The sequence below is a fragment of the Zootoca vivipara genome, chromosome 4 (genome assembly GCF_965207765.1).
Source record: "Zootoca vivipara chromosome 4, rZooViv2.hap1.1, whole genome shotgun sequence".
Classification (NCBI taxonomy): Eukaryota; Metazoa; Chordata; class Lepidosauria; order Squamata; family Lacertidae; genus Zootoca; species Zootoca vivipara.
Genome location: NC_142587.1, coordinates 53,226,436 through 53,253,874, shown reverse-complemented (window position 1 = coordinate 53,253,874; position 27,439 = coordinate 53,226,436). Strand labels below are relative to the sequence as shown.

The 27,439-nt window shown below is 40.4% G+C and overlaps 1 protein-coding gene across 10 annotated transcripts in view; it reads right to left on the bottom strand.

The window, feature by feature from the left end:
- The window catches only part of TIAM1 (TIAM Rac1 associated GEF 1), a 206,662-nt gene that overhangs the window by 29,050 nt on the left and 150,173 nt on the right, over positions 1–27,439 (bottom strand). For 7 of the 10 annotated variants that reach the window (XM_035116730.3, XM_035116721.3, XM_035116728.3 and 4 more), the window contains 9 exons: positions 27,066–27,212; positions 26,400–26,474; positions 23,549–23,719; positions 18,358–18,462; positions 16,487–16,568; positions 14,232–14,318; positions 12,625–12,849; positions 9,279–9,382; positions 445–624 (listed from right to left, as the gene is read on the bottom strand). In XM_035116730.3, the coding sequence (XP_034972621.1) occupies positions 445–624; positions 9,279–9,382; positions 12,625–12,849; positions 14,232–14,318; positions 16,487–16,568; positions 18,358–18,462; positions 23,549–23,719; positions 26,400–26,474; positions 27,066–27,212 (1,176 nt within the window). Of the gene's footprint in view, positions 1–444; positions 625–3,597; positions 3,798–9,278; positions 9,383–12,624; positions 12,850–14,231; positions 14,319–16,486; positions 16,569–18,357; positions 18,463–23,548; positions 23,720–26,399; positions 26,475–27,065; positions 27,213–27,439 lie in introns of those variants that run through there. The other 3 variants (XM_035116729.3, XM_088667962.1, XM_060273620.2) reach the window with 2 other exon arrangements.

Below are 27,439 nucleotides of genomic sequence, written 5' to 3'. Positions count from 1 at the left end.
GCTATTACTCCACCTGATTCTAAGTGTCCACCACCAACCTTTCTTATTCACCTCACTAAGCTTATCCAGGACTGGAGAAGAAGGGAGATGGCAGGGAGGGATGCTCAGAGCACCCATGCCCTTGTGAGGATTACACATACCAGCATCACTTGTGGGAGAACAAGGCTTGTACCAATTTCCCCACAGGGATGCTAGGATGCGCAGTCCCAAGTGCTTTTCTGTGTCTGCTTCTTCCCTTTCCCCTGCATCAGGTAAGGTTTATAGGCCATGGGGTGGGCAGGTGAAGACAATGGAAGACAGTAGACAGTCCAGTTGCTCGTGCATTTTATGTGCACGGTTCAATGGAGCACACACAAAGGATCAAGCCCCTTTCATGGTGAGCGCATCCCTCCACACTGCCTTTTAAACATGACTATTAAGCATTTCCCAAAAGCAGCAGTTCACCTTGACATATGTGCGTTCTGTTTCAAGGAGTTCACAAATAACCTTGCGCAGTTTGTCAGCATCGGTTAGCTGTCTTGTAGCGGCTTGCTGAGGCCCAGTAAATTCCTGAGGGGTCACACAAGAGTCAGACGAATTCATCTCATGAAGACTGCGACAAAAAGCAGCAACCTGTTCTGTGCTCTTTAAAAATTAAAAACACACGTATAGCCGATGTTATTTTCCAGAAACAATTGTGCCATCGTTACCAGTCCCATTGAAATGTCCAGATTAAGCTATCATCATTCTTTCTCCCATTTAAAGAACTTCAAATTGCTGGGCTCTTCTAAAGCAAAATGTGGCACATTACAGCGACACCAGAAGAATGCAAATTACACATGATTACTTTTCTAAAGGAACTATGTGATGCTGTACACAAGGTTATTAAAGCATGCCACATGCCCAGTCCTGAAGCCTGCTGCACTAGGAAATAGCTGCTTAGGACAGGCTTTACCAACTGCTGCATCAGCATAACTTCACAAGAGGTTATATCAACAGTGCAGAAATGTTATTCAGATGTCGCAGTAAGAGAGCTGGTATCAAATGTCCCGGTTTGAGATGCCAATTACTGAGATATTCACACCCTTAGGAGTTTGCCAGAATTGCTAGACACAAGATTGTTCCCAGGAGGCCAAGCAGAGAAGACAATGAATATGCCTTTTATTTTAAACTGACAGGTTTTACTACCACCCACTTGTTTACCTCATTTGCCATTTTGATGTTTCTGAGAGAAAGGGGCAAGATGGCACTCCACAATGCAGAAATTGCCCAGCTATGCCTCTATCTGGACAGGGATAGCCTAACTTCTGTTGTCTATGCTCTGGTAACCTTTAGGTTAGATTACTGCAACATGTTATATGTAGCGCTGCCTTTGAAGACAGTTCAGAAACTTCAACTGGTGCAGAATTGCCAGGTTGCTCACTAGGAGATGGTTTCAGCATATTACACCAATTCTGGTCTGGCTGAACTGGTTGCCAATTAAGTTTCTGGGCGCAATTCAAAGTGCTGGCTTTGACTTATGAAGCCTTAAATGGATCAGGACCTCACTGCGGTGGCCCATCCATTTGTGCAATGCTCTCCCCAGGAAGGCTCGTCAGGCACCTTCATTACTTATCTTTACATGCCAGGTGTTTGTTTGGTTAACCTTCTATGGCTTTTTTAATGTGTTGGTGGGAGGGGGGTTATTGATTTTTGTTATGAACTGCCCTGCGACCTTCAAATGAAGGGCAGTATAGGGATTTAATTAATATGACAACAACAACAACAGGTCCAGAAGAACCAACAATAAGCTAGACTGTTGCTGACCAGAAATGTCAATTAGAGGGTTGGAAGTTTGTAGTCACTATCTGATATCAAGAAAACCGAAGAAGGGGAGTCTCAAAGCAAGAGTTTCTACACAGCCTATTATTAGCTTACAAACTCAAGAGCAGGAAAGCACAACACATACAGGACATAGTCATCAGAGCATGAGACTCTTAATCTCAGGGTTGAGGGTTCAAGCCCCATGCTGGACAAAAGATTGTAGGGGGGTTTGACTAGATGACCCTTGGGGTCCCTTCCAACAATCCATTTCTACGATATGCCAGGAGAGGAAACAGAAGCATCTTGGCTGGGGTCAAGGAATATGGAGATCTGAACTGGAAGAGGTGTTCCTGGTTCCAGTTCTTAGAAGAGAGAAATGTATCCTAATCATTCACAGATCATGAGGATCAACTGAACCTCCCATATGCCCCTTGGAGAGCATATCAAAGGCATGTAGGAAACTAGAAAGCAATTGAGTTAGTTCATTGGTGTGTGGGATAGGTGAGGTTGAGTAATTTAAACAGAGACTTCAGCACAAGGTTATTTTTAGAGACTCTCTCCTACTGAATCTTTGCAGGATTTAGCTTGTGCTAACAGAAAGCTAAAAATAAAAGTTATATAGCTTATGAAAATAGTATTTCATATTGCAATATATGTGTGTATGTGTTTATCAGACAATGTGTATGTAATATACACACATATTCCACCGAGTCCTGCAAGTTTGCATTTGATTGTGAAGTTTATGGTTTGCTGAACCACAAACAGAGCTCTATTGTCTTACTGAATAGTGTGTTTGGTTTTTTGTGTGATTTCCATGAAGACCAATGAATTTAAATACATGGCAAAAGGCTTATAAGGTTCATGAGGCCAGAAGGTTTATAAGCCAGCAGGGGTTATATGGACATGCATAACACAATTTTGATTGCTTAGAAAAAGGACCACCATGGCTGTGCAAATTGCAGTGGTCACACATAAAGTCAAAGACACCAAAGCACAAACACAAGTTTTAAAGAAAACTACAATCATGGACTTACTGACAGGACACGTCAATGTCCTGACAAATATTGGTTTATAACCATTTTCAGAAGTTTTTACACAAACTTTTCTATCTTTAGACAAATTATTATTATAACCTGAAGGAACAACACATGATTATTTAACATGCCAAAGATACAAAATACAACCAAAAAAACTGTACATGGAATTCTTAGCTGCTATAAGCATGAGCTTCCATAGGCAAGAATTTACTTCATCTGAGACCTGCTTAATCACATATGTTTAAAGTTAACTGATAGTAAAAACAATAATTATCTCATCCACTAATATGGATCTTTTCTTGAAAAATATGTGAATTAAAGATCAGCATTTGTTACATATTTTAAAGAGAAGTATGGTAGTAACTGCTGGAGGTCCAAATTGTCATTCACATCGGTTGGCCATAATCTGCATTTTTAGGCTGATTGTGAGTAATGGCTTACAGAATTGGATGCACCCAAGGACCAATAAAAGCCACATTAAAAATGCCCCCCTTTCCACACTATAATAACATTTTGCTCCCCAAATTTCTACCTCATCCAACTATAAAACAGCTGAATCCCAAATTTCACTGCTTATTTAATGTTCTTTCAGCTGGATAACGAATTTCACCCCCCTCTCACCTTGTGTGATATTCTGGTGACCCAGATTATTGCATGTTCAAGGCAAGACTTGGAAAATCATCCAATTTGCTTTGATAGCATCAGCCAATTATTCCTTTAAAATGCAGCTTAACAACATAACATTCTCTCATTATTTCCGCTATATGGTAGATCTCACCATATGAAGCATATGCCGAAGAGAATCAGAAGCTCTCCCAGTGCCTTCATTTCTGGGCTTACGTTTAACTCTCCAATAAACTGACATCACCAAAACGATGTTACTCTGACAATACCATTATTCGCCATTTTCAGCAATAAAAAATGGACGGAGGGCAGACACACCCCACATTGAGATTTCTTGACCTACTTTACAGGTAAAAAAAAACATATTCTCATTCCAATTCATAGTATTCCTGACTGCTGGATACCTTCTTGCATGTTAATGAGAAAGGGCAGCTACCGGATTCCTCTTGTATTCCTCTTCAGACTTTACACGCTCAATAGAGTCAACTAGAATGAAATTCTGTGATTTAAGCTGCAGAGTCAGTCCTTAATTCTCCCTTTCAAGGAGCTTTCGAAAAAGTACTCAAGCAAGGACAGCTTAAACTTGAAAGGAAGAAGCAAAATCCCCAGTGGAAAATAAATGTCTGTTGCCTGCGGCTCAGGAGAGCTGATTGGCTACAACCTGTGCTGCACAAGAATATTAACATTTCCAGAAATAAAGCAGGTTGCCAATTAGAAATCTTTGAAAGCCAATAGCTTTCCAGGTAAGATATTTTACAAATCATACTATGAGACGGTGAGAGAACATAATTAATGTGCTTTGAATGCAAGAAACAAAATGACCGTCCTTCATTGCTAAAATGTAAGGGGGAAACATGTTCAAAATACTTTGATAATTTGATCAAAAATCATGACTCTTTACTACCATTGCAAGCTAATTAGCTGCAGTGCTAAGATACAGCTGCCTTAATTTAGATGAAAGGCAACAAATGGCCAGCAGTTTTTTCTCTCCAAAAGGGGATTTGAAATCAAAATATCAAGTCAAAACAGGGCAGAGGGTGCATTTTACACCCACACATCCAAATCAGCACAGCTCATTTCGGGAATGAGTAGTACAAAATATATTTGCCCATTCAGAGTGGGTACTACCCACACTCTAATTTAGCTTTGTGATATCATTATTTAGGGAAATTAGATTGAACAGGTTTCGTACAGAAAACCAGATTTGGCTTTGTCACGAATGAAGAAATACAGGAAACCAAATCAGAGTATGGACAATGCTTTTTGCTCTTGCTCTGAATTAGCACCATGGTGTTGTCACTTAGCCAATCTGATGGGCTGTAATGACAGGTTGTTATCATGATGGCCACGTGATCCCTGACTGGCTCAGATTCTCTAAAGAAGAAGCCCTTCGAGCTTTTTGTTTGCTTGGTTTAAATTATACTGAGTCTGCGGATTGGGGAGAGAAGCAGCCCAAAAAAGAAGGGGGGCTATACCAGAAAAGCAGGGGGGGCTATACAAAACTTTTCAGCCTCTTGAAATCTCCTTTCCACCCCCCACCCCCCAAATTTTCATGGGTACCAATTCAACCCATCTGTGTGTGCATATATGTACACTGTTACAGGATAATACAATGATTCTCCTCCCGCAGGGGGTGTCTCAGTGACAGCCAGACCACCTCCAGTCAGATGTGAACTGAGCAGCACAATGCTGTTAAAGTGTGATTGGTTTCTTTGGCAGAAAGCAAAGAAATGCAGCTGGAAACATCCCTGGGATGAGAGGTCAACCAAATCCTTCCTTCTAGCAGGTTTGCTTTTCCCAGCTTTATCCTATATTGCAGTACATCAATTTTGTCCATTAACTACAGTGGTGCCATGCTAGACGAATTTAATTTGTTCCGACGGTCAATTCGTCCAACGAAAAATTCGTCTTGCGTTTCCCATAGGAACGCATTAAAAGTTAATTAATGTGTTCCTATGGGCTCCGGGGGACTGGCGGCAGTGGCGGCGCTTGCTCGCTTGGCTCCCTGGAAGGCAGGAAGACAGGCGGCAACAGCCCCGCAGCTCTCCTTGCTGTCGGTGGAAGGGGGAGAGGAATGAAGGAGGAGAAAGCAGCCCTTTCTCCCCGTTCGTTCCTCTCCCCCCCCACCGCCCAACAGAAAGCACAGATCCCAGGGTTGCTGGATCTGTCGGGCGGGGGGAGGCACAAGCGGAGGACCGGTCCGATGCTCCGCTTCTCCCTTCCCCCGTCCGACAGAGCCAAATGCCAGATCTGTCAGGTGGGGGGAGGGACAAGCGGGACGATCCCCGCTGTGTCGAGCGGGATGGGGGGGGAAGCGCAGGATCTTTCCTGCATTTCCCCCACATCCCGCCTGTCACACAGCGGGGATCGTAGGGGGCGTGAGAAGTCCGCTACGATCCCCCGCTGTGTCGGTCGGGATGTGGGGGAAATGCAGGAAAGATCCTGCGCTTCCCCCACATGCCGCCTATCACAGCGTGGGATCGTCCCGCTTGTCCCTCCCCCCGCCTGACAGATCCGGCATTTTGCCTTCTTCCCTTGCTACAGCTGGTTCCCCTTTTGCTAGACGAATGCCCCTTTTGCTAGGTTTTGCGATCAGAGGTTTTTATGGCCACGCTTCGCAAGACGAAGCGGCAGCCATAAAAAAACCTCATCGTCTTGCGAGGCAACCTCCAATCGCAAAACCTATTCGTATAGCGGAAAATTTGTCTTACAGGGTATTCGTCTAGCGAGGCACCACTGTATTATTAACACACACACACCATACTTCCAAGCCTAGATCAAGCCTAATAAGGTTTGTTCTTTTCTATACTACTGACGTAAGTATGTGTGGTACAAGGCGGCTAATAAACATTTTGGTTAGGCATTTAAGGCTTTTTAGCAACACTGCCCTACAAAGACTAATGATACAACTGATATAACATAGTCTGCAGAAGAAATCTAATTTTAGATGTACAAAAGCACATATAGTGTTGTACAAGGAAGGTGCTATTGCTGGAAAGCTTTGATTTAATTCAGTAAAAATATGCTAAAATAGAATTAGGAATGAAGTAGAAGAACCATTTTTCATGCATAAGATTAATCAAGTGAGCTCCTATAATCTTTTGTTATTAAAGAATCATAAATCACATAAGAATATAGGAAGAATGTGCTGAGTGCTATTGTGCTATGCAGTATAGCATTATATATGAACTATTCAATTCAAAATATGAATTCATTTGCAACACTTTCTCCAGTGTAAACACACGCCTTTAACACAGGTTAAACACGCAGCATAAACACACACCTTTAAAACTTTAATAAAAATCCAAAATGAATTTGAAAGTATGTCTCTCTTTATACATAAAATATGCATTTCAGCATATTAAGAGCACATTAAATAAGTGGCATTTCATTTATGCAAAACAGGTTTCCATTCCTTATTGTATTCTTCTGCTACAGAAGAGATTACACAAGTTAGAAAGGTATTACACTCAAGTCTACTGAGTATTAATGACTCAGCTAGTTTAAGAAAGCTGGTCATCAACAATGTATGTTTTGCTACATACAGCTGATAAGCTACAGCATTTTCCACTAATATACATATTTATTAACCTTAAAAACATATCTTTATCTAAGAGGCGGGTTCCTAAACTGTGGTCCATGGACCAGCAGTAGTCTGAGCTTCATTTAAATGGTTCATGGCATGTCCGCATTAAATATTCATATTGATTCTTAATTGTATGTTTATTGATGCTTTTATTTCTTATTTTATTGCACAACAATCTGAATTCTATAGAATTCAAATTGTGACGCAATGAATTACGGTATATACGAAACAAAGGAAGCACAAACATACAAAATCATACTTTATCCAGCATAGTGCACTGAAATTGCTACAACAGGCAGAATAATAATTAAGGAATCCCACCAAGACCATCAGCAATATTCAAGTGGTCTATGGGGAGAAAGTTTGGGACCACTGATCTAAGACATCTGCAGCTGAAAAGAAATCCTCAGGACATGACCACTGAAGCTTGCAAAATGTAAAAATCTAGATAAGAGCATGCAACGTAAGAATATTTTAAAACTATGAACCAGTTTCCATACAACTTACTTTTAAAAATGAGACATACCCTTTCTAAACATCTTATTAATCCAGCAATGACCATACTTAATGTTTTAAGATCTACATACATCTGGAGGTCAGAACTGCCCTTCTTTTCTAAGCCAGAAAAGCCAACCAGCATCACTTACTATAATAGGTCCTGCAGGAAACCAGAGTGCAAACTTCAACAGCCTCCTGCTTGTCATATGAGCTCTGCATCTGAGCTCTAGTAGCTGATGCAATTTTGCAGCTGCTTCAAGCTTGGGAATACCTCCTGCTAGCAGACTTCCACTGTCTAGCTATCAAAGGAAGGGCTATAGGCTAGTTAGACAAAGGGGCAGGAAATCTGAGGCCATGAGGTTTTTCCTTCCTTTCCACTAGGATATCCTAACACCACCATTTGTGGATTAATTCGTAACCAAGAGCCACCTCCCACAAGACTAATTTCTTACCTGGATACAATTCTGAGATTGGATATTTCATGTAACCCACACAAATATAGTCACGTATGATAATTACACGCACATTTATTTTTTACGTATACACCCCATGATATACCACCAAATTCAGCTTCCTGCCTTGTGTTAATAAACATTAAAGTGCTTGCCACATGTGACAACCTGCATGCATTACAAACATGCAATTTCATTCACAAAAAGTGGCATTCATTTAATAAATATGTATTATGTGAAGCTGTCCTCAGGCAGAAGTTGTAATTAGTAAACTATTATGGGGAAACCATTGCAACACAGGAACATAAAAGGAAGCTCAGACCTACTTACCTTAACTTATCTGTTACTAACTATCAGAAAAATTCTGAAGAGGTTATATGCTTTCAGTATGAACTGGAGTGCAAAATGAAAGCACTCATCACACAACTTTTGAAATGCTTGTCCTTTTAAAGTTGGATTGTATTTTTACACACAGTTACAAAAAACAACAACCTCGTCTTCACAGAGCACCCATAAAAATGAATTAGGATGCTCAGATGTTAATAAGCTCCCAATTGGGTTGAGCAGTTTAACTTAATTGTTGAGTTCCACTGCAATCAAAAGGTAGAACACCTAACAATTCTTTCCATTTACGATGCCACCATGAAAACTCTTCTACAAGCAAAAATATATTTGCGCTTTTCATATAGTGGTACCTCGGGTTACAAACACCTCGAGTTACAAACACTTCGGGGTACAGACTCCACTAACCCAGAAGTAGTACCTCAGGTTAAGAACTTTACCTCAGGATGAGAACAGAAATCGTGCAGTGGCGGCACGGCTGCAGCGGGAGGCCCCATTAACTATAAAGTGGTACCTCAGGTTAAGAACGGTTTCAGGTTAAGAACGGACCTCCGGAACAAATTAAGTTAGTAACCAGAGTTATCATAAGAATTATAAGCAAAGGCAGGGGTGACTCTGAAAATGTGGCATTGTGGCAAGTCTACTGTGGCATTCAGGGAGACTCACAACCAAAGAAAAGGAACTGTCGTGTTTTATATTCAAGATCATTAGTATCACACCACACCCACCCATGATGGGCAAAGGGGGAGTATTTGGGTACAGCAGGTGGTGTCGAGATATAATCAAGGCTCTAATTGGGTTCATTCCATATCATGTAAACACTTTACAAAAAAACACCCCAAGGTAAACATAATCCTGGAAGAGATGCTCTAATCGCACACAGCTGTGAAGTCAGCATGCCAGCTTTTAGCCTGCAGTGATTATGCTATTTACAATGTGAAAATGAAAGTTTCACACCTTGCCAGTTTTATCACCCTCACTGGAGGACTCCAAGACATGCACTTCTGCCTCTTCTGGAGTTGTCTCAGCACAGCTGTCCTGATCATTGCAGAACAAGTGTCCTGTTGGTATGAGACAGAAGTGTGAAATAATGAGTTGAACAACAATTCAGAAGTGCAACACAACAAACACTGATATGTCATGAGCAAACACAAACACCTTTTCTCTCTCCGGTGCCATTATTTGAGCACTCTTCACTCAGATCACTTGAAACGGCCATTAATGGAGCCTATTACTGATTTGCAAAAAGTACACATTCGAGTGTGGGGGTGGGTGGGGGTGGGGTCAGAGTAAAACTGAGTATTTTTCATAGCCTTGTGTGTAGTGTTGCTTGCATGAAATAACAAACATTTATGACACTATATCTGCGGGAATGGGAGCAGTAATCATGAGATGACTAGATATATATTTAAAATTACCTACATTCTGCTCTAATAAGTAATACATTATGTTAATATATCGCTTCCAGAAATACCTTGAAGAGCTCAAAATAAAATATCACAGATAAAGTACTGCTTTTATTGGTCATTAAATGGTTGTTTTAATTTCATTGTTGTTGGCCACTTTCAGTTCTGCTGAGGTAAGGCAGGCTACAAATGTTTTAAATAAGTACATAATGAACAAGCAGTTTGCCAAATGCGCCATGCAAATTGCCATGTGATCCACTGGTACATGACATAGGCTTTTAACATTCTGCTCGCAAACTGTTTCTTAACAACCTGAAAATTTAATATAATAATTGATATTATTTGATATAATAGGCAAACTCACCATTGCTATGTCAGTTTTAAGTCTGTTGATGCAACATGCTGAAGAGAGCAAAACTCAGCAAGAGCAATGGTGTATTTGTTTCATATGTGACTCAAATCAAGAAGATACCTCAAATAATTGATATCAAAGCTGAAGTAAAACCCCTAATTGTTCAACTTGCTTGATTACTTGAGAATAGTTCTTTTAAATGATTATCAAAAATCTAACACCATGGCACTGAAAATATATTGCTTGAATAATAGATTTCAGTATTTAATCACAATAGTACCTATTCTTTAAAAGGCCACCAACATATCCAATCTTGTTTGAGCAGCTTCATTTTGTTTACTATGATCAACAGTCCCTTTAAAGCCTTGTGGAATCTCACCCTATTCTGATGAGCCTAATACTTTTTATAGTTATCTGGGCCTTCTTTCCTGTTATAGGAAAAACGTGCCTTAATCTACTTCCTGCAGTATAGACTCCAGTCCCAGATAGACAGCAAATGTTCATTTGGGCCTTAAATGAACAGCTGAACACACAGAATGCTATTTACTGTCTGCAACGACTAAACAACAACAAATATGTTTGTGTGTACAAATAATTTCTACTGCTTGATATCATCAAATCCTTAAGTGGTTTACAAAAAAAAAGTAATGCAAAAACATTCAATAAAATTTCCTTAAACCAAAATTTAATGAGTCATGTGTTATTGTGCATGTACACACACACACACACACAGAGCTGCCTCTATCAATTTAATGAAACCATATATTTTTACAATTGCTATTTAAATACAGTGCAGTAGTGTATGTTTACAGTTCATCTTTTAAAAACTTTTTATGGCACTCTGTAGTACTATGAAACTCTGGAAAAGACACATTCAGAGGTTCAGCAGCGTGCAACAGCATGCTTCTTGTTCACAGGAAACTGCAGCTTCATTTATTGTTCAGTGTGATGTGTGAACCAGACCACTGTGCCCAACCAAAACTGCACCAGGGATTTACGCACATGAATTACTCAAGTTACTATCTGGCTTGGATAATATACAGCCATCAGTGAGGAGTATCTGACAGTGCGGTAGGTTATATAAAAAGCTTCCTGGACATGCCCAGAACAGTGTTACTTCACAGAAAGTAACCGCCCTGAGAACTCCGGGTATAGGGTGTTACACTTCAAATATGTTAAAACAAAATTAAAAAGTTTGTCATAGGTATGAGGTTTCATGCACACTTCTTCAGATACACATGCACACGGAAGCTCATACCTATGACAAACTTAGTTGGTCTCTAAGGTGTTACTGGAAGGATTTTTTTATTTTGTTTTGACTGCGTCAGACCTACCTGTAACTACTTCAAATATGTGGTTCCTCAACTGACCTCAACCATAGACTAAATTGTGCATCTGCTGCTGCTCTTTTTTCTTTCTTTCCTTTTTTTGGAGAGGTTGCAAACATCAGTGATATCCCAGAGTTTGTGACTATCTTTCCTACCATGCAAAAAGCCTTATCTTTTGTGCTGGAAAGCAGAAAAAGGAAAGATATGGGGAGCTTCCTGTCTAGCTGCTTATTGAGCTTGTGTTTTCACACATAGGTGATACAGCACAGCTAACTAGTGGCTGTTATCCCATACTTTCCACTACAATTTCCCATCACTTTTCTCCCAAGACTTTTTGCAGCTTGAAAAGCAACAAGAAAATTGTGCTTAGAAAGTGTGGGATAGCAACCAAATTTCGTACAGCCTGCCTGTTGGGAAGCACCTGGGCTTTTCTGGTAAAATATTCACACAAACAAGGTGAATCTATTGCTTCCCTTCCTTTCTTACCTAAACTCTTATTTCACTATGAACATTTAGGACCACAATGACTTAAAAAGCATATTTCTTAGGATTTGTTCATGCTTGTTTCGCCACTAGGATACTTTCATACACAGTAGTGTACGAAAGATGCTATAGTCTGTGGGCATACAAAGACATGCTTTGAACGGCTGCTGTCGGGGTCTAATTCCTCAGTCAGTATGAACAGCATGTTCACAGGAACTTGACTCCCCTATTCATGTTAGCTGGCTAGAGAACGGCCCATTCCTCACTGCATCGTTAAGAACATTTTCATCTTTGTTCTGTTATTAACCAATAATGTGAATAACAATTCATTTGTCAGTAGACAAATGAATCCTACACAGAACCACTTTCACGTAGGACACTGCTGACATCTTGTGGCAAAACAGAGAGACACTTTCGAACAGAAAGCTGCCATAGCCCAAAAACTAAGCAATGTTTGGAACTTTTTAAATATATCAGTGTTTGCATCAGGTTTGCCTGGCAGTAGCATACAATGAAGAAGTGTTTTTTTTCAAAAAATAAAATAAAATAAAAAGATGTTTGGAAGAGAGATGAAGGAAGACACCACAAGTGAAACCATAAAATTAAAAACGAAAAAGTATCCTTTAAAATTGCAGCAACTTCTGTCTTTGAAAGCAGCAAGTCTCTTTTATAGAACGGAAGAGTTGGAAGATTCAAATGTAAGCCCACAATGCTACAGTAGTAAACATGGGTACCTTGGCTATTGCCAACAGATCGCAGTGGACTGTCGGTCGAGTCGAGTGAACCATCTGTGCGGCGTTGCGGCAGCTGCGTTAGTTTCTGCCCTGCCTCTCTCTCTGGATAAGTCCGTACTGTAAGGCACAGAGAAGGCTGAACAAGAACATCTCTTAGCATGGCTGAATTCAAGTCTTCAGCAGCTTTCTTATTGATTTCAACGATCTCATCACCAGCTTTCAGGCCTGCAAAGAGAAAGCAGAAAATCAAGAGTCATACTCAAAGTTATCCATCAGAGTTGGATTTCTATTCAGCATTTAGGATTTCATGTCTACCTAAGGTGGGATTGGCTAACCTGTGGTCCTCTAGATGTTGTGGGACTCCAACTCCCATCAGCCTGTCAGGAATGGTGGGAGTTGGAGTCAAGAAGCATCTGGAGGGCCACTTCTGGCCTACATGCTATTTCTTTCAGACAAGAAACTTTTCATTATTGAAAACCCCTTTTAGGGCACAAACCACAAAGATGCGCTGTAATGACGCAACAGCCCAGTCCAGCCAAACCAAGTGTGTCTGGCAACATGAGGCTGAGTCAGGCATGGCAGAGCATTCTGGGTACTGTGCTCCATGTTTTACAATCTTGATTTTATTTGTCCATTGAACCATTTTATTAGAAAATTAGAATTATGTACATTTTACAAGTGGAAAAACTTAAGACAAAGAAAGGTAAGTAACTCACCCAAGGGCACTATGTCAGTTCATGACTGAACAGAGAGCTGAGCCCCTTATAATTTATTTAGTACAGTATTGCAAGAATACTAAAATTAATTATCGTGTGAAGGTTTCCAAAGGTAGGATAAATGTCATGATTTAAAAAAAAAAAAATCAAAAGAAGTGTATATTGCTGTCCAGTTTTCAAAGTTCTTACGTTAAGATACCCACGTTCTCAAAACATGCATGTAGATAGATATTTTAAAAAGAAGTACACATATAATGTGATTTATCCCTTCCCCAACCCTCTTCGGAGGTTACTTCTTGTGATCCATTTGAGTTATTTCTCCTAAATCAATAGGAGACAGAACTATCACAAGATATCAAGATGCAGCAAAGGGAAGAATATCAACCTTCGGTGTCCAGAAAGATGTACAGTGGTACCTCGTGTTACGTACCGTCCCCCTTACAAATGCTTCAGGTTATGCGCTCCGCTAATCTGGAAGTAGATGCCCCTTGTTGCAAACTTTGCCCTGGGATGCAAGCGGAAGTCGCGCACCGGCGGCGCAGCAGCAGCGGGAGGCACCATCATGTTATGAGCCGTTTCCGGTTACGAACGGACCTCCGGAACAGATTAAGTACGTAACACGAGGTACCACTGTATAGTCAACCTTCAACATAACTGTGTTACCAGCTTCGCAATAAATTCATCTTGTAAAATTAAGAGACGGACTGAACAGTATCATAATTTGGAAGGTACTGGAGTTACACTTTTTGTCACCATTCCTAAATGATTTTTGGTCTAGGTGCAATGGAGATCTGGTACAATCTTGAATAGCAGAAAGAGGAAAGGGCTCATTTTGTTGAACAAACACTGAAAAAGTTCTAAAGGGAAATACAATACCCCCTGGCACCCTACCTTTTTTGAAAGCCAGGCCTGTCTCTTTGACGCTGTTTACATGGAGCCGCCGAATCCCCTCTTCTTCCACAGAGGACAGAGAAAAGCCTGTTGAAATATCCAGTGGCAAAACTGAGAACCATTTGATTTAATTTCGCAAAAACTTCCATTCCATTAACTTTGCTTTAATCAAGTAAAACCATTTCTTTATGTGGTCAAATTGTACCAAACTCCCACCATTGTTCATATAGTCTGTATGGAAATTACCCAAGCATGTGGCTCTCTAAAACAGAATACCACACCCCATGCCGACAACAAGAATGCATAGATATTTTTATTTATTTATTTGTTTTGGGCAAAATTTTATGGTTCTGTTTTCCAGATTCTGCACGTGCATGATACACCGAGAAAAAAGTGACTCTATCAAGCAAAACATAGATCTCAGCTGCAGTCAGATCTGTGCACTATACTGAATTGTGTAATACACAGGCCTAACCAAGATTAAAGCCATGTTACTACTCCATATATTATACGTTTTCTAAATCTGGTAAGGCCCAAGTGGCTCACATATACGGTATTTAAAATTGTGGGGGTGGGAGAAAGGGAAACAGACACAGAGAGACAGTGTTTCAGGGAAATGTTTTTCAGGAAAATAACTGCCAACACCTGGATTAAAAGTGTGCATCATACTTGATATCTGCGTTTGACTTTGTCCTGCCTCAAGGTGCATTCAGTTTGTATCATCTGCTCCAAAGTATGCAGGATGTAAATACATGTTAACTATCATGCATTATTTATTGCTTTCTCTAAAATGAGGCATTTGCAGCTCTGAAATTCGATGGCTTCCTAGGGAGATGTAGGCAGCAGCTTGCCTTTTTGTTTATTAAGCAAAATATTTATGACCCTCCTGGGGGAAAATATATTTAACATAGAATTGGCCATTAGCTATAAGGAAGCAGATGTGATAGGATCCAATTCTCAATCAAACTGCCTTCAAAGTAATTTTTGTAGATGGAAAGATACTTTCATTCATCACTTTCGAAAGAGAAAGGACAAAGAAAAGACAGTAGAATATCACTGTGTACCACGAAATACAGAAATCTCATTGTGTTTAGAGATTCAAAGCCAGCAAGAAAGGGTAATCTTAGATAATATATTCACAATGAACAGGACTGCCGAAATGGAAGCCCAGCAGGAAAAAATGAGACCATTGAATTATCACAGCTTCAGAGATGGATATTTGGGGTATAAAGGCAAAAATTGGTTGGGTTCAGGTGACTAGCACTAGGTGGTGTCTACATAACAAAGAAGTGGTTGTACATACTTTTAAAAAGGAGGAGGATTTAATAAATTACAATGCAAGCTAAACCATAACTACTCATAAGTACAACCTATTGAATACAATGGGGCTTACTCCCAGGTATGTTGGGTTAATATGGCAGCCTTATTTGCTAATGACCAACATGTAATTTCTGTTAATTAGCAAAGACATAGGACATAGAAGTATGTAAGCTACTTTAATATGGGCAAGTAATTAAAAGTGTGAGTAATTTAACCCCAATGGTTTTAGGCTATTTTTAATTTTCTATTGCTCTGTTCACTTTTACATTCAACAACTGTGTATTGCTGTAGAGTTAATAATGTTGTTTGATTGCTGTTGTTCGTGGTTCCTTTATTCTAAGCTGTTTTGGGATAATATTTCATCCTGAAAAGTGGTGTAAGTCATTTACAATAAATACATATCTTTAAATGGATCCGATTAACAGCTGGCCAAATCCAGTGGCAGGATACAAGGCAGCTTCTGCTTAAAGAAAAGCCAGCCCTTGTACAAAGTCACTTTTCATGTTTAGCTATGTGCAAATCCCCCCACCCCTCTTTCTTGGGGATGATGCTGTAACTTGCTCAGTGTGAAAAGTCTCTATTTGTTTAGCAAAGAGAGGCTTGTTTCCTGGAAGGACCAGGAAATGGCCAGCCTTTGCACTTAAAATCAACCCCATGAAAATCTAGCACACCACTTCAGGCAAGACAAAAATGGCCAATTTGCCATATGTTTCATGAGAAGCTTTAATACTGAGGCACACACTGTGACAGCTATGGGATAGCCAGTCATGAAATTGACCATTTGGGAATGACAGTCCTAAGTGGACAGTCCTTGACCATAGGTGGTTTATTCAATAGATCCTATAAAGGTGTATTTAAAATCATGCTTAGTAGATTTTAAAAGGCTGTGTGTGTGTGTGTGTGTGTGTGTGTGTGTGTGTGTGTGTCAAACTCACCATAGTTATCAGATGACATGTCAGATTTTTCAATCCGAATTTTCTGTGTAATTTTCTCGCAGATTTCAATTTCTTTATACAACTGAAAATGCAAAGAGAGAGAGTGAGAGGACCTATATTGTCAGTTGTTACTTTTTCACACAGTATTCTTTTAAAATTAAGAGTGAAGACAAAGATGTCTAAAGAAGAACCGCAGCAATGTGAAGAGAATTTTTCATTTTTCATTTTGTATTCTAAACAAAATAACAAAAATTCCTTCCAGTAGCACCTTAGAGACCAACTAACTTTGTCATTGGTATGAGCTTTCATTTTGTATTTTGTTTTGTGAACCGCCTCGTGTTCTTCAGATGAAGGGCAGTATACAAATTTAATAAAGAAATTTAATTAAAAAAAATAACTTGGCAGATAGTACTGCTAAATTAAATACCGGTTCACAATGTCATTGTTGGCAGAAGGTGGTGGGAAAGGGATGGGTGTGCACTGAGGAGCAAGCTGGACTGCATGAACCAGAGTATATGCATATGTATACTCTGGTATACTCATAGCATTTCTAAAGAACAACAGTGAATTACTGCAGAAGTGTTAAGCTTCATTTTCAGCCATTCAGATTTGCAGCCACAATCCTAGATTTCTCCTCAGAAGCAAGCTCCACTGAGCTCAATGGGACTTACTCCTAGGGAAGCACATACAGTCGTACCTTGGTTCTCAAACAGAATCTGTTCCGGAAGTCCGTTCGACTTCTGAAAATGTTCAAAAACCAAGGCACAGTGTCCTGCCCTCAATCGGAACCCGTGGAAGCTGCGTCGGATGCTCAGATTCCAAAAAAAAGTTTGAAAACCAGAACACTCACTTCCCAGTTTGCGGTGTTCAGGAGCCAAAACGTTCGAGTCACGGAATGTTTGAGAACCAAGGTACAACTGTATAAGATTGCTGCCTTGACCTCAGAAATAAAAGCACATAATTTCCCCTTTATCCAGTTGTCCTACTATTCATCTCCACTGGGGGTCAGTATCTACCATCTTTCTCATTGCACCAGAAATCCACATTTCTTTTCTCCATCTTGCTTGGCAGAGACCACCTCTCAATATCCAAGGAAGCTTTCACAATAATGCTCCCTCTGTCTGAGAAAACTTAGACCCACCTCCCTTCTTTCAATATATACCAATCACAAGCCATGAATTTTATCACCCTGCTTAAAAGTGAATTACTAAAGTTAGTGTCTCATACAGAAATTAAGTGTTGGACTAGGACTAGGGGACCTTGGTTCAAACCCTCACCCAGCCTTAAAGCTTGCTGAGCAGCCTTGGCCCAGTCTCAAAACTACCCCACAGGGTTGTTGTGAACATAAAGGAGGGGGACCATTTATACCTCTGTGTGCTCCTTGAAGGGTAGATTTCAAGTGTACTAATAACAACAACAATATCAGAATCAAAATTTTTGTTCCGCCACACAAGTAAATTATCTTGTGCTACTAGTTTAAAGTCACTGATATTTATGAGTATCAATAGCTTGCAATTAACTACCAAAAAAGACCAAGCACTACAACAAGAGTCTTTTTCTCATAAGAAACGCTGCACAGAATTACAGTCATACCTCATGTTGCATCCGCTGCAGGTTACGTCTTTTTGGGTTACAGACGCGCCGAACCCGGAAGTCCCGGAACAGGTTACTTCCGGGTTCAGCATAACCTGTGCGCATGCGCAGAAGCGCTAAATCGCGCTTTGTGCATGTGCAGAAGCACCAAATTGTGTTGCGTGCATGCGCAGGTGCAGTGCTTCAGCATGCGGCCTTTTCAGGTTGCGAACGGGCCTCTGGAACGGATCCTGTTAGCAACCAGAGGTACCACTGTATTATTGAAGAGTGAGCATTACCAATTCATAAATATCCTCTTCTGGCTTTGGTATGTAGGCTTGCATATGGTTTCCCGTCAGGAACTTAAGACGTAGATAGTGAGCTGAGTAATCCAGCTGATGTGCCTGTAAGGGGGGAAAGGGGGGGGGGAGAGAAGGTTACTGCAAGATATAGATAAGAGCACAAGTAACTATTTTCTTTTCGTGAAAGATGTTCCTGTAAAATGAAGGGAAAGTCTTCTTGCTTAAAAGGGTGTTTTTATAAAGATACTGTCTAAACAACCCCTGAAAAATTCTTTATTTGCCACTCAGAAAAGAAATGCTCGCTTATCCCTGTCTTGATATTGCAAAGATAACAGCATTCCTCTGAGTGGGAAGCCCTGCTGAAGTCCAGCTCTGCTCACCTGCAGTGTGGATGAAAATACTGCTAGTGTAGATAAGAGGTTAATTGTATCACAGGAAAAGGGAACAGCTTGCTCCTAAAATCTGACATATACATTAGGAGACCAGGGGTGATGCTTTCTGAATCTCACCAAAGTTTGCCATCACGTTATCAAATACTTGCTAATTCTGAATTAAAAGGGCTCCTAAAATTCCAGGCATTACATAATATTATCCCAAAACAGATAACCATGAATGTGTTTATCAGATTCCCTCATATATTTTTTATTATATTTAGCTGGATGTTATGGCATTTGCACTTCCACCTTCTTATCCCCTATTCCCTGCAAGTGGAATTTATAGGGCCATTTTAGAAAGACTTCAGAAATCTGAAGCAGTTGAGGAATCCTAAAGCAAAGTCAAACAAGTGCAGCTTCAGCATTGCAGGGGTGGACTAGATGACCCTTGAGACCCTTCCAACTCTATGATTCTTTGAGTCTCCTCACAATTAACAGAAGATCCGTTAAACAAACAAAAAAACGGCCTGCAGAATGGGCCCATGTCTGCCCTGAAGGTAATGAATGTCTGGCTGTCCCACTGCTGGGTGAAATACTACCACACTATCTCTACCCCTGAACAAACAGCTGCCACTTCTGGCCCACTGAAGCAAAGTATGCAACCACAACTCTCTTCCAAAGCAGGTAAAAGGACAGCAGTGCAAGGAAAAGTTCAGTGTGGAACAGAAAGCCAACCCAGCTTCCCCTCCTGTGTTTAAAGGCTGACAGAAGGATTGGAAGGTTTCTTCCCCAGGCTGGTGGCAGAAGGAGCAATGATGCTTCTCTTTCGAAATTAAAACCCCACTAGTTCTCCAGGGCTCTGGCCTTTGGGGAAATAACACAACAGCATCTGGGAGGGGAGGGGAGGGCAAATGAGCGCTGCCATTCATCTACACACCTGAGGGCAATCATTACTTGCCTCAGGCCTGTAGCAAATTCTAATCGGAGCCACATCAGCTATTTCATATGACACTGAGTTAACATCAGTCCCAATGTGGCCTACTGCTTCCAAATCTGTTGTGAAGACAGCATCTCTCCTTGCCTATTAGCACAGTTTTTGACCTAGTCAAAAAGCTCTAGGTTGTTTTTAATCTACAGGCACCCCCTTCCTTCCTTCCTTCCTTCCTTCCTTCCTTCCTTCCTTCCTTCCTTCCTTCCTTCCTTCCTTCCTGCCCTCCCCCAATAAACCAAACTGAATTTAAACCGTTTTCAGCAGTGATGGAATTGGAAGGCAAGTCAGCTGCGTATCAGTGAACAAAAAGACTTGGGAAAGCCTGCCGCTTGAGAAACGTTCAGAAATGAAACTTGACAAGGCAGCGCAAGAACAGGCAAACAAAACCACATGAATGGAACCAATGACCCACTAGCCTCCTTCCGACAGCCTCTTTCTGTCAGTCAGCAATCAGCAAAAACCTCATGTACATTCCACAGCTCATTCAGCTTTAGAGCTGTCAGGAGAAGCGGTGACTGAAAGGCATGTCAACGAGATTTAGTCTGACATGTTAGGAGAACCTGCAGGGACTAGTGTCCCAGGCAGCACCAGGCTAACCACAGATACTGATGGCTATACAGTATGCTGATGCACAGCAATTTCTAAACTATGTCCTTTCTTGTGGGGGGAAGCCATAGCTCTCCCTGAATAAGGGAGACCTCCAAGAAAAGGTTGGTTGCTATGCCTAGTGAAAGATGATATTATCATCATCATCATCATCATCATCATCTCTGGAAACCTATAATAAACTTCCTTAGTTTTGAAAACAGCAAGCTCATTATTAGAGATTCCCCAAATAGGAACACAGGAAACTGCTCTATGTCGAGTCAGACCACCGACCGTATAGCTCTGTGTTGTCCCTTTAGTGACTGGCAGTGGCTTCTTTCGTGTTTCAAACTTTCTCAGCAAAGTCTGGAGGTACCCAGTATCGAACCCAGCAAAAATTGGGAACTGTTTTCAGCCTGATGGCTACATTCCCTTCTGGCAACCTTCTGGCAGCCAGAGACAAAAATGGGAAGAGCATGTGAATGTTAACTTTGTACAGTGTAGAGGTTTCTACACATGCCCCTCTCTATTGTCCATCCAGGACTGGAGAGGAGATACGGCTGGGGAGACCCCTGAGGGCCAGACTGAAAGGTCTGGAGGGGCAAGATTTGACCCTCTGGGTCTGAGGTTCACCTCTTTTATATAAAGCATGGGTTCTACCACTGAGCTACCCCAATGCTCAACACACAGCACACTACCCAGACAATCAATACAGTTATAGTAGGACAATAATCCTGGGCATCTATTCAATCTAGCATTTGAAACCCTTGGGTTCCTACCATCAAGGGAAGATTTACAACATGGGGAATCTTCACAACACAATCTAGAGCATGAAGGAGTTCACATGAAATGTTTACTATACCAGAACTCGACTGGTTCTCAGATGGCAGATGGCAAACTGATGTGAAATGATGTGGATCAGAGAATTAAAGTAAAAAGAATGAGCTGAATACAAGAGACAGAAGAGAGAGATTTATTATTAGATATTACAGGAAAGAATGCAACCATAAGTACTCCCCTAAGCTGATAATTTGGTACGTAAAGAAGCAGATTCACAGCTTGAAATCCAAATCAGTTTTGCCCAGTGGACTTGAAATTAATACAGTTCCAACTGTGGCCCAATAGGTTTGTGGCACAAAGCCTAAAAAGAAGTAGAACATGGACTTAGGAATTTATCTTCATGAAATGTAAAGTACAGGGAAAAGAGCAGTCAGTATCTGTTGTCTGAGAATCTGGCTTACTGCTTATGTAAAAGTTCTAAAAATAAAATGATTGCTAAGAACATTTTATAATTGTTGCCTATTGTGTCTTTTTTTAAAGTGTCATCTCCCTTTGGTTACAATGAGACATTTCTCACTGAGAGCGTCAGTAGTCTCCAGAAATTCATTTGCCAGTGAATACAATATATAATTACCCATAATAAATGCTTTTCTTTATACCTTCTGTGCAACACTGGGCTTTTCTTTAAAAGTCAGAAAGTTATCTTTCTGGAGGCATCGTTTGAATATGAAAGATTCAAAGTGTTAAACAAATTCCTTTAAGGGTTTCAGTTTAGTTGGTTAGTAGTTGTTACTGGGGATGGACTTACAGCTTCCCGCCACAGCAGTACCTATTTGTCTGCTTGCACTGGTGTGCTTTCAAACTGCTAGGTTGGCAGGAGCTGGGACAGAGCAACGGGAGCTCACCCCGTCACACGGATTCAAACCGCCGACCTTTTGATCAGCAAGCCCAAGAGGCTCAGTGGTTTAGACCACAGTGCCACCCGCGTCCCTTTGTCCGATACTTAAAAGAATCCAACACCACAACTCAGAAAACAGATTAGTTAAATTTGTTGCAACTCAGCAGTTATCTTTGTCTGAAAATTCCTTCCTCCTTTTTTTTTAAACTAACATTTCACAAATTGTGACAGTCAGCAAACAAACAATCCCACTAATATCTACTATGATACAATCTTTCATGGCTAATCTAAGTGTGGAAATAGAGAATGTGTCACAGTACTAGAGGGAATTTCAAATGCTACTTGTATGCAGATTCAAGAAGACCCATTTCCATGTCTGTATAGATGGATAAATTGTTAATCCTAAAAAGTACACCTGAGAATCCAAAAGTATATGAATTCTTGTGCTGATTACAATGCAATGAGGTGCACATATCACACTCACAGTACACCTGAGTTCTGTCAATATCTTTCTTAGTTTAACTGAATACCAAACTTTAATTCAAAAAGTGTGAAGTTCGAAAAGTTTTGTTGCTTAGCGTGGAAACTGATAGAGAAGATAAAGATGAAAAATAGGTGAATCACATGAGAAAGTAATAGAACATACTTAACTGAATGACAAACAAAATGTTTTTGCTGAATATACAGATATAATCAATGGAAGCACATTGGAAGGGCACTGGCGCAGAGTTCATTATCCAAATGTGAATAAAAATACATTTAAAATATAGACCAAAAAGTTCTGGGGGAAATTCATTTCAACAGAGCTCACCCACTTTTCCAGTGGATAATGGCATTAAGTTCAGGTACCACAGGTGATAGGAATACTCAGCACGAGGATGTATAAAACCTCAACGTTATACATAAATACAAAATAAAAATAATTCAGCATGAAAGAGCTCCAGTGCAGACAATAAGCTCCCGTTCGTGTAAAGCTTCCACCATTTCTTAAATGGAAGGGACAGCTCGGCACGCATGGAAAAGAGCGTGACTGAAACATTTACAGACCTCTGCACTGGAACATCACAATCTTGGATTTTGAACATATTAATTTTAACCAAACTCACAATTATATGTCTGTGTGTAGATATATATATTATACATATATAATTCTATTAAAACTTGTGCTGAAATGATAATAGCATAGGAGAATATAGGCACAGGCTACAAATAAATGCTGAGAAGCCAAAAAAAATAAAAAATATATAAACCTTAAATTTAAATCTTCCATGAGGTGTGAGCATTTCAGAATGGTTTTTAGGATGTGCAATGACAAACATTTCCATACACATATGCTTGTCACAGATTGCAGATCATTCAAATGTGGGAAATCCATCCAGTTCTGCATTCTTGTGCAACTTTTCATTTTTGGTAAAATTAAACCACAGGACAGCTCATTATAGTTGGAACACTCTGAAACTGGGAGGGGGGAGGGGAGTAAAATAGCCATAATCACAATTTCAAATACTGTAATCATAGAAAAATTCAAAAATCTATTTCCTATAATGTTTCTTTTTTTACCTTACAAATCATTTCGAGGACATCCCTTGTTGTGTCCCCTGGGTGGACTACCGTCAGGGCAGACTGGTTATTTGGCAGGCAGTACCAGGATGGTGTAAAATACTCATGGACCCAGATGTCAGAATCAGGATTATGTGGGTGGACTGTGGTGAGTGCCACTTCTTTTTCTCTCTGAATAGAAATGCACACAGTTATTAACACGCTTCTGCTCAAATACAACTGATTCCTTTGCCAGTTACAACATAAATATAGGGCCATAAAGTATGCCTTTGTTTTCTATCAAATTAAATAACAAAATTAAAGCACTATATTATGGGTAGGGAGCTGGCTTCCCTGAAGGCAACCAATTAAAATTCAACCCCCAGAGGATTGTCAGCTGGCCTCCAAGTTGCCAACTCCCTTTCTTCTTCTTTGACGTCTATCCACTCTGCTAAGGGATAATTATTTGATTCCTGCATCCTTATTGCACATGCAATAGCAGAGTCAAGGGGGAAGCATGCTTGCAAAAAAACGCCTGGAATACATTGGACTCTGGACCAGGGGGGGGAATGTATGCGCACACAAAAACCAAGAGGATAAATAAATCTAAGAAGAGACACCACTATTCTCACTATTCACAACAGAAAGAGTTGCAGGTGAGAAAGTCATTGTCGCTTTGGTTTGCAACCTGCTGCATGCATTTAATTTTATTATTATTATGATTTTATAGGTTTAAGATGGACCCTGAGGAATATAATTCCAAGCAAGTGACAGATGTATGGAATTCTCATTAGCTTTAAACGCAATCACATCCCCATTTGCTCGATTAAAAATATGCCCCCTGGCCCAGACTTAATGGTGCTTCATCTCAGTATTCTTTAGGGAGTTGCAGGGTAGGGCTGTAATTGGCAGAGCAGAAGTCTCTCTACAGTGCAGACATTGATCAAACACAGAAAATGGTGTGTTTATATGTCCTCATCAACCCAGATTAGCAGTGGTCTCTGTGAAGTCATTTTCCACATAAAAGTGAAATGTTCAATCACTGTCTTTACATATCACTTTGCCTGTGCATTGTTATTGTTTGTGATATGCAAGTAATGTGAGGGTTTCGCCATGTACAAAATAGTTTTGTGGCAGTGCTGAAATGCATAATGTTGCCAAAGTATTTTTGACCTCATGAAAATCTAACACCTCATCAGAGGCAAAGGACAGACTATGCTTGGCAGAATTAAGACCAAAGCCATGTTTGGGGGCCTGGGGAATTGCTGAATGCAGGAAGGGGCCTTACCCTGAAGAAAGGGCTGCTCAGACCTTGAGAGGGCAAATATGGAGAACAGTTGTGGCGAGGCATCAAGGAATATCAGGAAGCGCTAGACTTGCCCCTAAAAGGAACCGTTGCATGCCTGGTTCTCCAGGCAAATAAGCAATTACAATTATAATCTTAGTGACCATAATGTGGGATCCGTGGAAGAGGAAAGTATTATCCCTGTACATTCAGCTAAAGCCATCTTGGGAGGCTGAGTATTTGTTTTGTTTTTGTTTTTTAGAGGGGGGGGGACCTGTCCAGATGTTGCTGGACTCCATCTCCCATCAGCCCCAGCCGGCATGGCCAATGATCAGAGATGAGAGTTATAGTCCAACAACATCTGGAGGGCCACCAGCTACTCGCTCTTGTTTTAAAAGACAATATAATAGAAGTACAAATAAAAGTAAGAACGCACAGAAAAGTACAAAAAGGATGCATGAAGGGCAGTGAAGGACAACTTTTAAAGACCTGAGTTGTTGTATGAACAAAATAAACAAGCACAAATCCTGGGAAATTGAATAAAAACTGAGGTGAGGGGGTTGTTGAGGAGGGATTATCAGAAACCTTTTGAAAAATTCCTGGCAACATCTACCTTGCTACTGCTGGAGGCAGACTGCTGAACTAGACAAGTACTTTGCTCTGATCCATGAGAACAATTACTACATTCCTACATGTCCTGATAAGGGGAAAAAATCCTGCCTCATATTTATAGGGGCGGGTGTGAACATAGGTTTAGGGGCAGAATTAAATTCAATCCTGATTAACAAGTAGCTATTAAAAATGATTGGTCTAATCGGTCTTCTGATACAAGGAATCCCCCCCCCCTGCCCAATATTCTTCATAGACAAAGGTTTACTCAATGGTAGCATCGGCAAACAACAGAATCAGAATACAGGTGAAACTCGGAAAATTAGAATATCGTCTAAAAGTGTCTTTATTTCAGTAATGCAACTTAAAAGGTGAAACCAATATATGAGATAGATGCATGACATGCAAAGCAAATTATGTCAAGCCTTTTATTTGTTGCAACTGTAATTATTTGTCGTTAGGCGGGTCAATTATAAATGGAATGTAATTAATGAAATGTAATAGCGATGTTTATTTTTGTATTATTGTAACTATTTGTTTTATTACTGTGGAATTTCCAAAAGAAAGCATTTGTAAAAATTAAAAGGAAAAAATAGTAAGTTGCATTACTGAAATAAATGCACTTTTCAATGATATTCTAATTTTCCGAGTTTCACCCGTACTACCCACCTCCAGTGGCCAATGACCATGGAACCTACTGGCCTCACTCGCAGAAATACCATTGGAGGTTTAGGAGCTCCCTTCTCTACAGCACACTTTGGAGCTGAACATTGCCAAGCTCCCTCTACCTCATCGCTTGGCCATGTTTCAAACAGGCTGACATCTGGCAAAGCTGAGCTGCTGCATGACTTTCTCTTTGCTTCAATACATTTACTTTGTCCTGAAGGAGTGGGCTTTATTCTAAAAACAGAATCCCGAGCTAATTGAACTCCTTTGTGTAAATTAATAAAATGTTCTCTTTTTTCTTTTCTTTTTTACCTTGCTTTCTTGAACAGTGTCATCAAATATTCCTTCTAAAGATTTCTTTACAGAATCAGCTCCTTCACCAAACACCTGCAGAGGCACAGAACATGCTATTTTAAATCACAATAGGATGATGCAAATGCTTTCTAAATTTGGAAAGATCTCATGTTACTGGGACAAATGAATAAGTGTTTCAAGGGAGGAAATTATCATCTCAAATTAAAATCGGATAAAATTCCTTCCTGGCTAGGCAAACAGCCAAATGCAAATGGCTGTCCTGGTCTAATCCAACAAGGGTGGTGGCCCCATCTAAACCATGACCTACTGAGACCCATTCAGGGATGTGTGGGGATTGGGGAATCAAATCAAATGGGAAATAGAGAAATGCAAGGCTAGAAGAGTGCACTTAAGAAACAGCTCATAAGCTGTGGTGAAGTTCTAGCAATACTTTTTATGAAGCGGTAACTCCAACTAGTGCCGGTCTCACCACCACCCCAAACACCCTGTGTGGGAAACCAAAGGAAGACGCTTACCAAGATCTGCCACACTTCATTCCTGTATTTGTGGAAATGCAAAGTTCAGAGATTGTAGAAAAATTATACCAGATCCCCCCCAAACAGGTTGGAGCTCAGGATCCAACCAAGAAGTTTGCAATTTTTTCTCTCTCAAGTGGTAGGCTACCTGATTAATGCTTGGTCTCCCTTGCTTTTTCTTTGAAGTGGTGTCCAAACCCCAAAGGGATGAGAAACGGCTTCTCCGTTTGCTTGCTGATCTCGACATCACCTGTGTTCTTCTCCTGACACCAGATTCGCCTGTGCGAGCAGCCACCTGCCAGGTGTATTAAAAGCCATTCAACAAAAGACACCACAATCAGAGCAAAGCTGGAGTGCCAGACCTCATAATTTTAATGAGGACCCATAGATGTTAAGGTGTGCCAAGGATTTTAAAAAGGTTTGTATAAGTTATGTTGAATAAAAAATTACCTTGTATGTGCTGAGGACCGGGGCAAGACATAGGGTGGTAGTCAACTACGTTTTACTCAGAGGAGTCCCATT